Here is a 13,917-nt window from a genome sequence, read left to right as displayed (position 1 = left end):
GGCCCAACAATCCTAACTATGTTTGGAAGCTGTTGTCTTGTGAAGTAACTGGCAGAGGTGTTTATGTATCGCCCTCCTAAATACTGAACCCGGCACTCTGCTGATCTCGCCTCATCTCTTCTAGCAACTTCGGATCTTCGGGGGACTCTGTCATCGGGCAGCTTTTCAGCTGTGAAGTGGAGAACTGCAGCATGTGCCGCTGTGGCAAAGAGACTGTCCGAGTATCATCCACACTCCTCTTTACATTGTCCTACCCTGAGAGCAACGGTATGACTTTTAAGGGGTGGGAATGCAGGGGTGGGAAAAGCACAGAGTTGAATGGAATGGGGATTGTTTCATTCTTTAATGTGAGCTTGTTGCCTTTCAGTTGGTTCTTGTAAGCTTACCAGGCTGGAACAACTTGCCTGGAAAGGCACTGGCTAGGGTTCTCAAAATATGATAGGAGCATCTGTAGAATGGTGCAGGGTTAGGGTTTTCTTCTACGTTCTTCCCTGGCTGGTTAAGTTTTACTTCTTGATTGGCTCTTTTTGGAAATTAAAACCCCTTCCTTTTTTCCTTCCCTCCTTTTAAAGATAAAATCAAGGATTATGAATTTGCTCAGATCTTAAAGCGAAGCATCTGCCTGGAACAGAACACCCAAGCCTGGTGCGAAAACTGCGAGAAATACCAACCCACGGTAAGTTGGGAGGGAACAGTTGCATAGAGCAAGCCGGTGTGAATGGACTACCTGGACCAGGGCTGCAGCATTGATACAGGGGAATCTAATGTATCTTGCAAGGCTACATCAGCCAACATGGGCCTGAGAACACAAGCACTGCAGGGCACTTGATAAGAGAGCTGACCATCCCAAAGTTTTTATCAGTTTCCAGGTCTTCAGCTTGTACGGTCTCAGATAAAGCATCATTATGCTTTGAAGCTTAAATTCTTAAGCTGACACTGCAGACGGGGCAAGATGTTCTAGGAGGTCAATATGATTTCATCTCCACTCACTTCAGCCTTCGGCATCTTAGAAAACCTCTGGTGGTGCCATCTTTTAACAAGCAAGAGATTATTAGATCAACCACTTTGCATCCCTTGTGACAGCAAAAACCGTGTTTTCAAACTTGGGTCTCCAGCTGTTGGACTACAACTCCCATCATCCCTAGCTAGCGGGTCAGGGATGATGGGAGTTGTAGTTCCAACAACAGCTGGAGACGCACTACTGTAAAATAAAGCCACAACAGTGGTACCAAGCATGATTCTGTGTCACTTGCCCTTACATTGCACATCTTCTCTCTGCTATTCAAGGTCCAGACCCGCAATATCCGCTGCCTGCCTGATGTTTTGGTCATTAACTGTGAAGTGAACAGCTCCAAAGAGGCAGAATTCTGGAAGATGCAGGCAGAGGTATAGGAGAGTGCCTTTTTCTTTTTCATTTCGGTTTCCATTCAGTTGCCTTTCGAGGGCACCCTTAAACCAGATCACTCAATACTTTGATTGCTTCCCTGTGCACTGTGGAGGAGCAGGAGCAAGAGGGCACCGTACACACACACACACACACACACACACACACACACACACACACACCAACTGGCAATGCCAACTCCCAACCTCACTGGTTGTTCAAATAAGATCTATGTGCAGACAATCCAGCACATGCAAGCTCATGTCAAGGTTGTCTGTTTCCCAAATAAAATTTGGGAAATGAACCTCACAATGTGAGAATATCCTCTTGGGCTCTTGTTCAGATGTGAAACCCCGTGTGAATGGCCAGAGGCTTTGGAGGCAGGGCAGATGTGCCTGGTGAGTGAGTTGGCACTATGGTCTAAACCTCTGAGCCTCTTGGGCTTGCTGATCAGAAGGTCAGCGGTTCGAATCCCCACGACGGGGTGAGCTCCCGTTGCTGTGTCCCAGCTCCTGCCAACCTAGCAGTTTGAAAGCACGCCAGTGCAAGTAGATAAATAGGTACTGTGGTGGCGGGAAGGTAAACTGTGTTTCCGTGCGCTCTGGTCTCCATCATGGTGTCCCATTGCGCCAGAAGCGGTTTAGTCATGCCGGCCACATGACCCGGAAAGCTGTCCGTGGACAAACGCCGGCTCCCTCGGCCTGAAAGCGAGAGGAGCACTGCAACCCCATAGTCGCCTTTGATTAGACTTAACTGTCCAGGGGTCCTTTACCTTTTACCTACCTTCTATTTGACACAGTCTCAAAGCGGCTCACATTCTCCTTTCCCTTCCTCCCCCCACAACAAACACTCCGTGAGGTGAGTGGGGCTGAGAGACTTCCAAGAAGTGTGACTAGCCCAAGGTCACCCAGCAGCTGCATGGGGAGGAGCAGAGACGCGAACCTCATTCACCAGATTACAAGTCCACCGCTCTTAACCATGACACTACACTGGCTCTCAAGAAGTCAAGAAGAAAGTTTGTGTTGAAAAAGAAATTGGATACAATGATAAACATTGTGGAATATTTTTGAAGAGTTATTAAAAATGATATAGAAAATAAATGTTTCTACTTTTAATTTACCTTTTATTTTCAGTATGCCTTTAAGAAGTTGATGATGAAGAAAGGTGGTCTGGAACTCCCCCAAAGTAGAGAAATACCTGTTGGGGAATGGTAAGCATTTATCATCTAAGTGTGGTTCATAGAATAAAAACTCTACTTTTTTTGTCTAGAAAAACCTTTTTTTGTTCTCTCCAATTCAGTACTACTTGTGTTCCTACCCTTCCTTTAGCAATTTTTTTTTTAACGGGTGAAAGGCGATATCACTTCTACCTCCATTTTGTCTATACTACGTTATGCAGTAGAAAGGGCACAGAGCATAAAACCGCAGCAGTAAAATGACAATGACAGTACAGATTGGGAAACGTGGAACATCATATTTAGGGTATCTAGAATTCTGTATAAACAACTTGCAGAAAAGCTCAAACTGCATTGTATTGTACAAATCCTCCTGTTTGTGTGTTTTCTTGCCTTCCAGGAACGAATTAGGAATGGCAGAGGGAGGGCAGTCTTATACCTCCATTGAAGAGCTGAAGAACATCTGGATTCCTTATTCTATCAAGATGAAGCTCTCCAAGAACAAGGAACTGGAGGTTTACAACTGGGATGAAAGCGCAGAAGTACGTCATCTCATCACCTCTGGCAAGAAAGTCGCCCCATAGTGCCTGGTTTCTAAATGCTTTCTCAGGAATTCTGTGCGGTGCTCACTTTGATACAATTAAGGGCAGACTCTCCAGGTGTGCCGTGGCATTTGCTACCTCAGTACAGAATTATTTTAATTGTTGGATGGAAGAATGTGGAGCTAGTTTTGGCCCCTTCCTGTACAATTGTCATTTGATCTTTCAAGGCAGTGACTAACAGCTGATGTCGCAGCAGAGATTGTAAATGGAGGGCTGGGTGAATGAAAATATGAAGTAGAATACACGCCAGGCAGCTCCCAGGTACACGTTTACTGTGCACTCCTGCAACCTGTGAAGTGGCCCTTGCAGTTCAGAAGTTCTGCCTCTTGCGACTTCAGAAGTTTTGATTCAGCTCGTCAATCATATGAGAGAAGGGTGAAGGAGTTAGGTTTAGCCCAGAGATAAGTGGACATGGTAGCACTTCATATGTTGGGAATACTTTTGTAAAGCAGGTGAAATGATCCCTCTGGGTAAGATAGGGAAAGGCCCATACTGCAGGAGGAACGGAAAACAGGATTATGCAGATACAGTAGCATCCTCCAAAATATCCCCCCCCCCCAATCTCAAGCAGGTGTCTGTCTATCAGAGTGTGCGCAGATTCAGTCAGGCTTGTTTGATAAAAATATTTAATATGGAAGTGATTATAATCCTTTTCTCCCCCCCCCCTTTAAAAATAATTTTTATTTTTTAATTTTAATTTAATTTTTTTAATGCTGTGAGAGAATCTGCCTAAGGTAATCTAAGATGCTCCATTAGCCTGGGGGTGTAATCCTGGTTTGTGCTGCCATTGCTAAAAAGAAAACAAGATTTCAGAAAGGCTGGATCCCTGGAGTTAGAATTTAAAGGCCTGGCATACAGTGTGTGTGTCAGTGTTTGCCAGTTCCCCGCTCCTTTGGGGGAGAATGGTGTTCCTTAACAGTTGGTTTTGTCTAGCTGCTTAAAATAACCGAAAAGAAATCTAGCCAGTTGATGAACTCTTCTTCCTCTTTGCAGCTGACTGTGTTGGATGACCAGGAGTCAACATACGTCTATGATCTTATGGCAACCATTGTGCACATTCTGGACTCCCGGACTGGGGGCAGCCTGGTGGGGCACATAAAAGTGGGGGAGACCTACCACCAAAGGAAGGAGGTGAGCCAATCAGAAGAGAGTATACAGCCTACTGAACTTTACATTCACCAATCTGTAATTCTCATATCTTATCAATGGTGCTACAGCCTTCCCATGTCTGGTCCCTCTGGATGTTTTGGACTACAACTCCCATAATTCCTGACTATCAGCCATGTTGGCCAGGGCTGATGACATTTATAGACTAGAACATCTGGAGGGCATCAAATTGGGGAAGGCTGCCTTAGGAGAATCCCCTTGTTTTTCTGTTGTCATATTTGTCACAGAGCTGCCTTGGCTATAGGCAGTCGTACCTGTGTGACCGTGATTCATTCATTATCTGTAAGTGAAAATGGTATACATTGACACAAATCTTCCATCTTCCATTTGCACAGGGGGTCACACACCAACAGTGGTACCTTTTCAATGACTTTCTCATTGAGCCTGTGGATAAGGTAAGGAGATCAAGACGGTTCATACTCTGTGCTCTCAATTTCTATACATAAGTAACAGGTATGTAAATAAGCTTTTTTTTTTGCATCAAGTTCACTTTGCACACTTTTTCTGAACCTCACATTTTGCAGAACTTTTTTTGGTGTGGAGCGGAGGCAACAGCCCTAGAGGTTTTGCAGGGAAGGGGCGAAATGTCTGTCGGGAAAAGGCAGGAATCTGTGACCTTCCAGATGTTGAACTCCAATCAGCCCCAGTCATCAACATTCATGGAGGGTTAGAGGTTCCCCAGCCCAATGCACAGCATAGGAGATTTCCTAACAGAAGCCCGGAGCCTTTTTGGAGATGGTCTGTGTACTTTTCCAAACTATTTCTCCAATTACGAGGGCTAAAAGCTTGTTTTAAAAACCTCTAAAATGTCTCCATTTACGAGACAACTAGGTCCGGTACCCATTCTAGTGCAAAATTACACAGTGTAAGAAACATTAAGAAGTACATTAAGATAATGCCAATGCATCCCTATTTTTTGCCATTGAGAAGTTGCGTATTTTTCTGGTACATAAGAACAAACAATAGGGAAAAAGACAACCCCAGAAGAACACACAACTCAAATGCGTAGGATGCTCCCATTTTTTAAAAAAAATATTTATTATTTGCTTTTGAATTTGCAGTGTGAGGCCGTGCAATTCGACATGAGCTGGAAGGTACCTGCCATCCTTTATTATGTGCGAAGGAACCTCCACTCCAAGTACAATTTAACCAGTGAGTGTGTGTGCATGTGTGCCTTTGACTACATGGAAAGAGCTGGACTCTGGAACAAAAATTAAATTAAAAATGGAGAATACTACTCTGGGGCTCAGCAAAACCCAAGTTCAACCATGGTCTGCTGCAGATTCCCTGGGGCAGCTAGGGTTCTTAAACAAACGCTCCACCTTCCAACCATGGTTGGTGGAGTATGGACAGACAGCGTTGGTATTGCATTGCTCAGCAACATAACCATGTCAAAACAACACAGACAGGCCTCGCTTCCAAACATTGGTGGAGAGCTGATGCCTAAATGAGCACCTTAGATATAGCTCTGCCTGCTTTCTAGTAGCAAGCCTGGCATCACAGTGTGGCTCAGGAAATACCTAACTCTTCCCCCCCCCTCCCCATGCAGTCAGTTTCTTACATCGACACTTGGTTATTCATCTTTGATCCGTTATTCACATATTTGATGCATTCACATGTTAATTTAGCCATTGCTTTTGAATCTTTGTTGATCAAGGAGGAAAGCGTTGTTTCTGTCCTGTTGATAAATAGTTTGGGGGCTGAAACAGGCCCTGTCTTGTCAGCCTTCCTCACAGCCCCTGTGCCCCCATATCTTGACCTCCACAGCTGTCCCCTCCCTGTTTTGCCTAATACTGATGCCTGACTAGTGCCAAGTAGGAAATTCCAGTGAGACATCCTTTTAACACTAAGCAAAAGAGCTCTTCCCTCCTTCACAAGGGATGGGTTGTTGTGAGGTAGTCATATGCCACAGAGATTAAGGGGGCAAAGCTGAGTGGGTTCTGCAAGGAAATGTGTTGAAATCAGGAGGAAGTGAAACCGACTGATCATCACTACGTCATGAAAATGATTGTCTGGGTTTGTAACGCAGACCAGAAACCACTGCTTTGGGGTGAAACTTTGGCACCTTGGTGTAACTTCCAGGCCGCTGTGTAAAACGGACCACTTCACTACACAGCCCCAAGTGTCCTGATGATTCCGCAGGCACCAATGTTTTTTGGCATTTCTGCTGTAACAGTGTCCATGCTTCTTGAAAAATTTTGGGCTGCTCGACAGAGCTCACTTACATACCATCGCATCCATTTTGGCATGTTATCTGTGTCACAAGGGATCGATGTGATCCGCTTCAGTGCTGGGACACCTGTGCTCTGGATACGATCTTAATAGGAAAATCCTGAACTTGTAAAGGGTTGTGGTTCATTACTGTGAATCCTCTGGTTGAATTAGCCCTGTGATATTGGCAGGTTTTCTTTCAGACTGTTCTGGGCCCTGTCTTCCTCACATAGGTTTGACTAAGCCAGCCTTTTTTCCCTTGCTGCTTACACTTTTTTTGAGAAATTGGATATAACTGTATAATAATAATAATAATAATAATAATAATAATAATAATAATAATAATAATAATAATAATAATTTATTTGTACCCCGCCCATCCGGCTGGGTCCCCCCAGCCACTCTGGGCGGCCTCCATATAGAAGTATATAGAAGAAGCTTGTACCTATGAGGCCTCCTGTGGGATTCCCCTGGGCTGCTTTCTTCATTCAGACTGCCATCTCAGAAGGCATCCTGGAACTGAGCAAAACAGCTGATCTCAGATTTTCTTTCCCTCTTTCAGTTAAGAACCCCATCGAAGCCAGCGTGCTGCTTGCCGAGGCCTCGCTCGCCCGTAAGCAGCGCAAGTGTCACGCCACTTTCATCCCACTCATGCTGAATGAGATGCCCCAGGTTGGGGACCTGGTGGGGCTGGATGCTGAATTTGTCACCCTCAACGAGGTAGGCATTGCGTTGCGGCGAGAGGGGTGTGTGTGTCAGGTTGGGAGGACTGGAAGGTTCCTGAACCTCTCGCCTGTAGGCCTTTGAGCAGCGGCCTCTTCATAGGGCCAATGGGAGCTCTTGTTTGTGAGGAGGCCGCACAGAACATAATTTGTGCACCCCTTAAAAATACGCAATAGGAGGAGGCTGAGCTTCGCAGTGACGGGACCAAATCCACTATCAAGCCCAGTCAGATGTCGGTGGCCAGGATTACGTGTGTGAGGGGGCAGGGTCCCAATGAGGGCGTTCCCTTCATCGATGATTACATTTCCACGCAAGAACAGGTAGGAAGCTTTCTCTGCGAAAACCTTGCAGAGCTAATGCTGGCTCTCCCTACTAAGGAGGCTTTAGACAAGTTGGTCCCCAACTCTCTTCATCTCAAGAACTTTCCTTGATAGGATAGTGTTATCCCCATTCCACGTAGCAGTAGCTGTGCTGTGAAGCCCAGTCCTTGTCCTTGCAGTCCTGGAAGGTGAGGGATGGGCTTGCAGAAAGCTGTTTGGGATGGGCTAACATGGGGAGGTACAGGTGGCGCTGTGGTCTAAACCACTGAGCCTAGGGCTTGCCGATTGGAAGGTCGGCGGTTCGAATCCCCGTGACGGGGTGAGCTCCCGTTGCTCGGTCCCGGCTCCTGCCAACCTAGCAGTTGGAAAGCACATCAGAGTGTGAGTAGATAAATAGATAAATAGGTACCGCTCTGGCGGGAAGGTAAAGGGCATTTCCTTGCGCTGCTCTGGTTTTGCCAGAAGCAGCTTAGTCATGCTGGCCATATGACTGGGAAAAACTGTCTACGGACAAACGTTGGCTCCCTGGGCCAGTAAAGCGAGATGAGCGCTGCAACCCCAGAGTTGTTCGCGACTGGACTGTCAGGGGTCCTTTACCTTTTTTTGACATGGGGAGGGCAACCTTGGTCCTGGGGGCTGAATGTGGTCCTCTAGGCCTTTCTGTCTGGCCCTTGGGACTTTCCATAGGCCATACCCCTCACCCTCCTTGAGTGTTTTTTGCCAGACAAAGCCTCTTGCTTGCCTCAGCACATTGCTCCACCCACCACTGACATGTGGTCGCAAGACGTTGCTCAGAAAGGGCACACGCCCATCAGATTAAAAAAGGTTCCCTACTTCAGGCTAACAGAATGAGCTGTTCTCTGTGAACTAAAAGAATCCTTTGCATTGAATGCATTGTTTACTTCCTTTCCACCTTCCTTTGCCCCTTATAGGTGGTGGATTACCTCACTCAATACTCGGGAATAAAGCCTGGGGATCTGGATGCCAAAATCTCCTCCAAACACCTCACCACCCTCAAATCCACCTACCTGAAACTACGCTTCCTCATCGATGTCGGGGTCAAGTTTGTGGGTCATGGATTGCAAAAAGACTTCCGGGTCATCAACATCATGGTGACTGCCTCCGTTTTGAACCTTGACATATATGTCCCTCATATATATATGTTTGGGCCTCTGCATGTGAAGGAGCTGACAATGCACAGGGGGCACACTTGGATTTCTTAGCAGACAGATCAGTGGGGAAAGGCATTCTTGACAGTAGGAAGATTCAGAAACCACGAAAATAGATTGTTGCCTCTAAGTGCTTGTGCCAAAATAAGCCATTCATCTGGCAAACATTTATGGGATCATAAAAGCAGCAGGTGTTATGCTTCTGCCTGGAATTTTTGTAAGTCCAGGACTGTTTAGCTGAGTGCTTGTAAGAGTCCTCCGGACTCATATACTCCCAGAACATAACTGGACCTTGCCTGTTCTTGCAGGTTCCCAGGGACCAGGTGATTGACACCGTCTACCTGTTCCACATGCCCAGGAAGAGGATGATCTCGCTGCGCTTCCTTGCCTGGTATTTTTTGGGTCAGTACAGACCTTATTCGGTGCCTATCCATCTCCCAGCCAGCCTGACATCGCTGCCAAGGCTTCCATTGAGCACAGTAATTCCCTTTGCATCTGTGTCAAGAGGATCGAAATGTCCTTGACGCCCCCCCAGCCTAGTGCTGGAGTTGAGAATTCGGAGTTGAGAATTTGAGCCCGCAGAGCTGAACTGGAGAACATCAACAGACGGAGCTCCAAGGAGGGGAGGGTCCGAGGAGGGGAATGGGTCAATACCAGGGCCTGAAGGTTGGGTATGCTGTTTTCTAGATTTGATAGACTGAGGAAGGGCAAATCCTTTACCCTAAGCAGCAACCATTAGAAGTGTTTCGCCTTTCCTGGTGCGGTGGGAGTAGGCAAGGCAACATGGGCCACCGGCTGGATTCTTTCTGTTTCCCATAGATCTGAAGATCCAAGGGGAGACTCACGACAGCATTGAAGATGCACGCACTGCCCTCCAGCTATACAGGAAGTATGTGGACCTGAGCACTGGGGGCTTGGAGCCTGAGGAGTTCCGCAAAGTGCTGAAGGGCCTGTACGAGAAAGGGAGGAAAATGGACTGGAAGGTGCCTGAACCTGATGGCCAAAGCAGCCCCAAGAGTAAGGGCCCACTTTTCTTTTTTTAAAATTATATATATATATATAATCACATTTATATTTTCATTCATTCATTTAACATTTTGGCCTTTTAGGGCCGTGACTTCCCTCAAATCCTCCACATGATTTTCTAATATCTGTCGCTTTATACTATACTTCTTAACTCAATCATTGCTTTAAATCATCATATCCAGCTTAATCACTATAATTTCATATTTACAACGACATTTCTTCAATAATCTACAAAGCTTCTTGCAATCCTGTCAACGTATTTGATTGAATACTATTGTCTTTTAAATAATTCGTAAATTTGTCTTTTAAATAATTCGTAAATTTGTCTTTTAAATAATTCGTAAATTTGGTCCAGTCTTTGATGAATTTCTGGGCCCACTTTTCTTTCTTTCCAATTATATTTTATTAAGTTTCAACATTTTTAACACATACAATCGAATCACAATTTCGTCTTTTCTCTAATTTTTGTTTACTTCCCATCCCATTTTCCATGGAATTGTTGTTTCTCCCCTTCTGCTGCTCCCTATCTTTTATCTCTCAAATCTTAACCACAGTATTATAATCTAATTACTTCTGTGGCTCATTTTGCTCGTGAGCTCATCGTATTTCTCTTAAGTAATCTGAAAAAGGCATCCATTCTTCCATAAAACACTGATCATTAGATCCTCTTAATTTTGCTGTTAATTTTGCATAGTCCGTTATCTTATTTATCCATTCTTCTTTAGTGGGGACTTCTTCTTCCTTCCATTTCTGCGCACAAAGAATCCTAGCTGCTGTTGTTACATACATAAACAACTTTAACATTTTCTTTGGGGTTTCTACCTCCATAATCCCAGGACCCAATTTTCCACCAGGCACTGTGTGACTGTGCTTGAGGATAACTGAGCCCACATGTGAGCCCACTTCCATCTATGTCTTTATGACTGTCATATCCATTCTTGCCTATTGTGTTTTGTACACATGCACACAACATAAAAGTTGGGTGGTCAGCATGTGTGTGCTGGATATTGATACTTCCAGAATTGTATGCCCCACCTCCTTTTTCCATGCCTCTATAGGCAATGAAGAAGAAGAAGAAGAAGAAGAGTTTGGATTTGATATCCCGCTTTTCACTACCCGAAGGAGTCTCAAAGCGGCTAACATTCTCCTTTCCCTTCCTCCCCCACAACAAACACTCTGTGAGGTGAGTGGGGCTGAGAGACTTCAAAGAAGTGTGACTAGCCCAAGGTCACCCAGCAGCTGCATGTGGAGGAGTGCAGACACGAACCCGGTTCCCCAGATTACGAGTCTGTCGCTCTTAACCACTACACCAAACTGGCTCTCATGAGCAGAATTTGGTTAAGGTTTGAATTCCCAGCATCTTACTTCGATTGATAGATAGAATCTTTATTTGCGTCAGCCACAAGCCATAGCAAAGGAATCAAATGCGGTAAAATACAGATATAGCTAGATTGGTTGGCTGTACAAAATGCATTCTAAGAATTTACATCTATACAAATGAAAGAGTTAATGGCTGTCCTCGACCAGAAATACAACACATGATTGAGTGGGCTTTCTTTACTCTAGGCATTAAACAAGTTAGTCAGATGGTAGACCTTATTCTTATTGCCCTAGTTTAAAAAAATTGCCGTGTTTGCTGTCACTTGGTTACGTTGGTCTGCAAGAAGATGAATGACCTGGTATAGATAATAGAAGAAGGTCGATAAGCTCGTTACGCAGGTCTTTATAAAGAGAACAAGCTAGTAGTATACGCGTGGCAGATTTGATACTGCCGTCTCCGCATGGACATAACTTATTTTTTCATGTATAACACCCCTGTGTATAAGACTACCCCTATTTTGGGGGAGGATTACCCAGTTTTGAGCTTTTTGGGGGGGTGCCAAAAATCACTAACCCGACTGGCAAATGCTGATAATTGCTTGCGTTGCCAAAGCATACATGCGTCTGCCCGCTCACCAACAGCAGACGGCAATTGCACGCTCATTTGAGGGAGCGGCAGCCAATCCACAGCAACCCTTGCCGCAGCAACCAATCACCCACCGAATAAACACAGCATCAGCCAATCATAAGCAGCACTTTACGCAGCCACCAATCACCCACAAAATCGCCGCTGAAAAGCTCCTGCTCGCAGCTGCACCCAATCACCCGCCCCCCCATGCACTACCCATGTATAAGACGACCCAAGTTTTCAAACATGCTTTTAGAGTTTTAAAAAAAAAAGCTCGTCTTATACACGGAAAAGTACGGTAATTGTTTTTCAAGCAGAATGTGATGGGAACGACCCTCAAGTATGGCCGGTGGCAGTATGTACAATCTTGCATAGGTGAAAGCACGAGCCAGTTTGGTGTAGTGGTTAAGAATGGCAGACTCGTAATCTGGGGAACCGGGTTTGTGTCTCCACTCCTCCACATGCAGCTGCTGGGTGACCTTCGGCTAGTCGCACTTCTTTGAAGTCTCTCAGCCCCACTCACCTCACAGAGTGTTTGTTGTGGGGGAGGAAGGGAAAGGAGAATGTTAGCCGCTTTGAGACTCCTTTGGGTAGTGAAAAGCGGGATATCAAATCCAAACTCCTCCTCCTCCTCTTCTTCTTCTTCTTCTTCTTCTTCTTCTTCTTCTGTTCTAAAACTTAAGTTTTGCAGATAGGATGTGGATGTGTGGAGGACACTTAAGTGGGTGCATCTTATGTATATGGAGAATTACCGTATTATTCCGTGTATAAGACAACCCCATGTATAAGATGCCCCATATTTGGGGGGACTCCAAATCAAGAAAACACCCCTTAGCACTACCCGTGTATAAGACAAGCCCCAATTTTAAACCTAATTTTTTGGTTTAAAAACCTAGTCTTATACATGGAAAAATATGGTATTTCAGTGCTGCACAAGCACTGAGAGCAAATAGCATTCCTGAAAGGTTTATCGCGCTAATTGGTTCAAGATGTGGATCCCTCGAATCCCTGACCTTTCCTCCGGGAAAGCCTGCCACCTTTGGTTCCCCAATGTCCAGAGTCTTCTTTATGATGCCGGGACATGGATCCTATCCATGGAGCTAGGTGGTTGCCAGCTGCCGTTCCATGGTTCACACAGGGCTGTGTTTTCATATTTCTCCGACAGGTGCCGCTGTGTTCCCAACAGTGCTGTCCCTCTGATCCTCAAGACCTCTCCACATCCCGTCTCTTCTGTGCGCTCTTCAGGAGGGGACTGTCAAAGAATCTGCTCTCCGAGACCTCGACTTCCTAGAACGTGGATTATGATGCATATGCGTGTATGAAAAGGGAAGGCCAGGGTAGTTAGCAGGCACTCTGCACATTTCCAGGGGCCAAGGGAATTCTGCCAGAGTGCCTCTGTCCCTATTTTCCTTTCCAATCCTCGTAGATCCCAGAAATCCTACATAACTAGGGACAAGAGCGTACAGCACTACCCTTTGGTAACCACATAGGGGCACAGTTACACTGAAAGAGCTGTTCTCATGGTTTGGATGCTGAACATACACACTCCCCGAGGGCACTTAATGCCAGACTATTCTCACATGTATTTTGTATAAAAGGGGTGAGTGAAGCCAGATCTGTGACTTGCTCATATCCATCCTTTCTGTGTCCATTGATGCCATTAGCAGAGTTGGGTGAACTTGCAGAAACTTGCACCTGTTTTATCTTCTGGCTCGGAACTGTACCTGAAACAACGTAGATCTGGATTCCACTGCCATGGGACTTCCGTGGCTTTTAAACTGTTTTGTATTTTGTCCGTGAATTGTGGTCAAGGAGTCTATGAAATGTAATCAAGCTGTAAAAACACTGCCAGTGTTTCAGATACTCCTTTGTAGTCCTGCTTTTCCTTTCCTTTCCTTGCCTGTCCTGTTTGCTTTCTTCTTTTTTTTCATTTTGAATTGCAGTCATCCCTGGCCCCCCTGTAAATACAATGTCATTAATGTCAGGCTTTACAACACTTGCAGCTTCAGAACTCTGCCCCAAACCTTGTGTCAAGCAAGTCTTGATGACCAGGGAGTTCAATGTGTGTGTGTGTGTGTGTGTGAGAGAGAGAGAGAGAGAGAGAGAGAGAGAGATTGTGCCACAATTGAGAATGATTTTAAAGGGCATAATATCAAACAGGAAGTGGAGAATATATTGGGATACTGAAGATAA

General features: G+C 45.4%; 1 protein-coding gene across 2 annotated transcripts in view; it reads left to right on the top strand.

Annotated features, from left to right (window-relative positions):
- Positions 1-13,587, top strand: part of PAN2 (poly(A) specific ribonuclease subunit PAN2) — a 29,936-nt gene extending 16,349 nt beyond the window's left edge. For both annotated transcript variants that reach the window (XM_033138627.1, XM_033138628.1), the window contains exons 13-26: positions 125-267; positions 573-676; positions 1,288-1,386; positions 2,518-2,594; positions 2,959-3,100; positions 4,154-4,291; positions 4,663-4,722; positions 5,389-5,479; positions 7,101-7,258; positions 7,438-7,581; positions 8,514-8,693; positions 9,059-9,152; positions 9,570-9,767; positions 12,890-13,587. In XM_033138627.1, coding sequence (XP_032994518.1) covers positions 125-267; positions 573-676; positions 1,288-1,386; positions 2,518-2,594; positions 2,959-3,100; positions 4,154-4,291; positions 4,663-4,722; positions 5,389-5,479; positions 7,101-7,258; positions 7,438-7,581; positions 8,514-8,693; positions 9,059-9,152; positions 9,570-9,767; positions 12,890-12,924 — 1,663 coding nt within the window. In that variant the 3' untranslated portion in view covers positions 12,925-13,587. The remainder of the gene's footprint in view (positions 1-124; positions 268-572; positions 677-1,287; positions 1,387-2,517; positions 2,595-2,958; positions 3,101-4,153; positions 4,292-4,662; positions 4,723-5,388; positions 5,480-7,100; positions 7,259-7,437; positions 7,582-8,513; positions 8,694-9,058; positions 9,153-9,569; positions 9,768-12,889) is intronic.
- Positions 13,588-13,917: the final 330 nt, after the last annotated feature.

This window comes from Lacerta agilis, chromosome 2, assembly GCF_009819535.1.
Source record: "Lacerta agilis isolate rLacAgi1 chromosome 2, rLacAgi1.pri, whole genome shotgun sequence".
Classification (NCBI taxonomy): domain Eukaryota; kingdom Metazoa; phylum Chordata; class Lepidosauria; order Squamata; family Lacertidae; genus Lacerta; species Lacerta agilis.
This window is presented reverse-complemented; position numbering and strand designations above follow the sequence as displayed.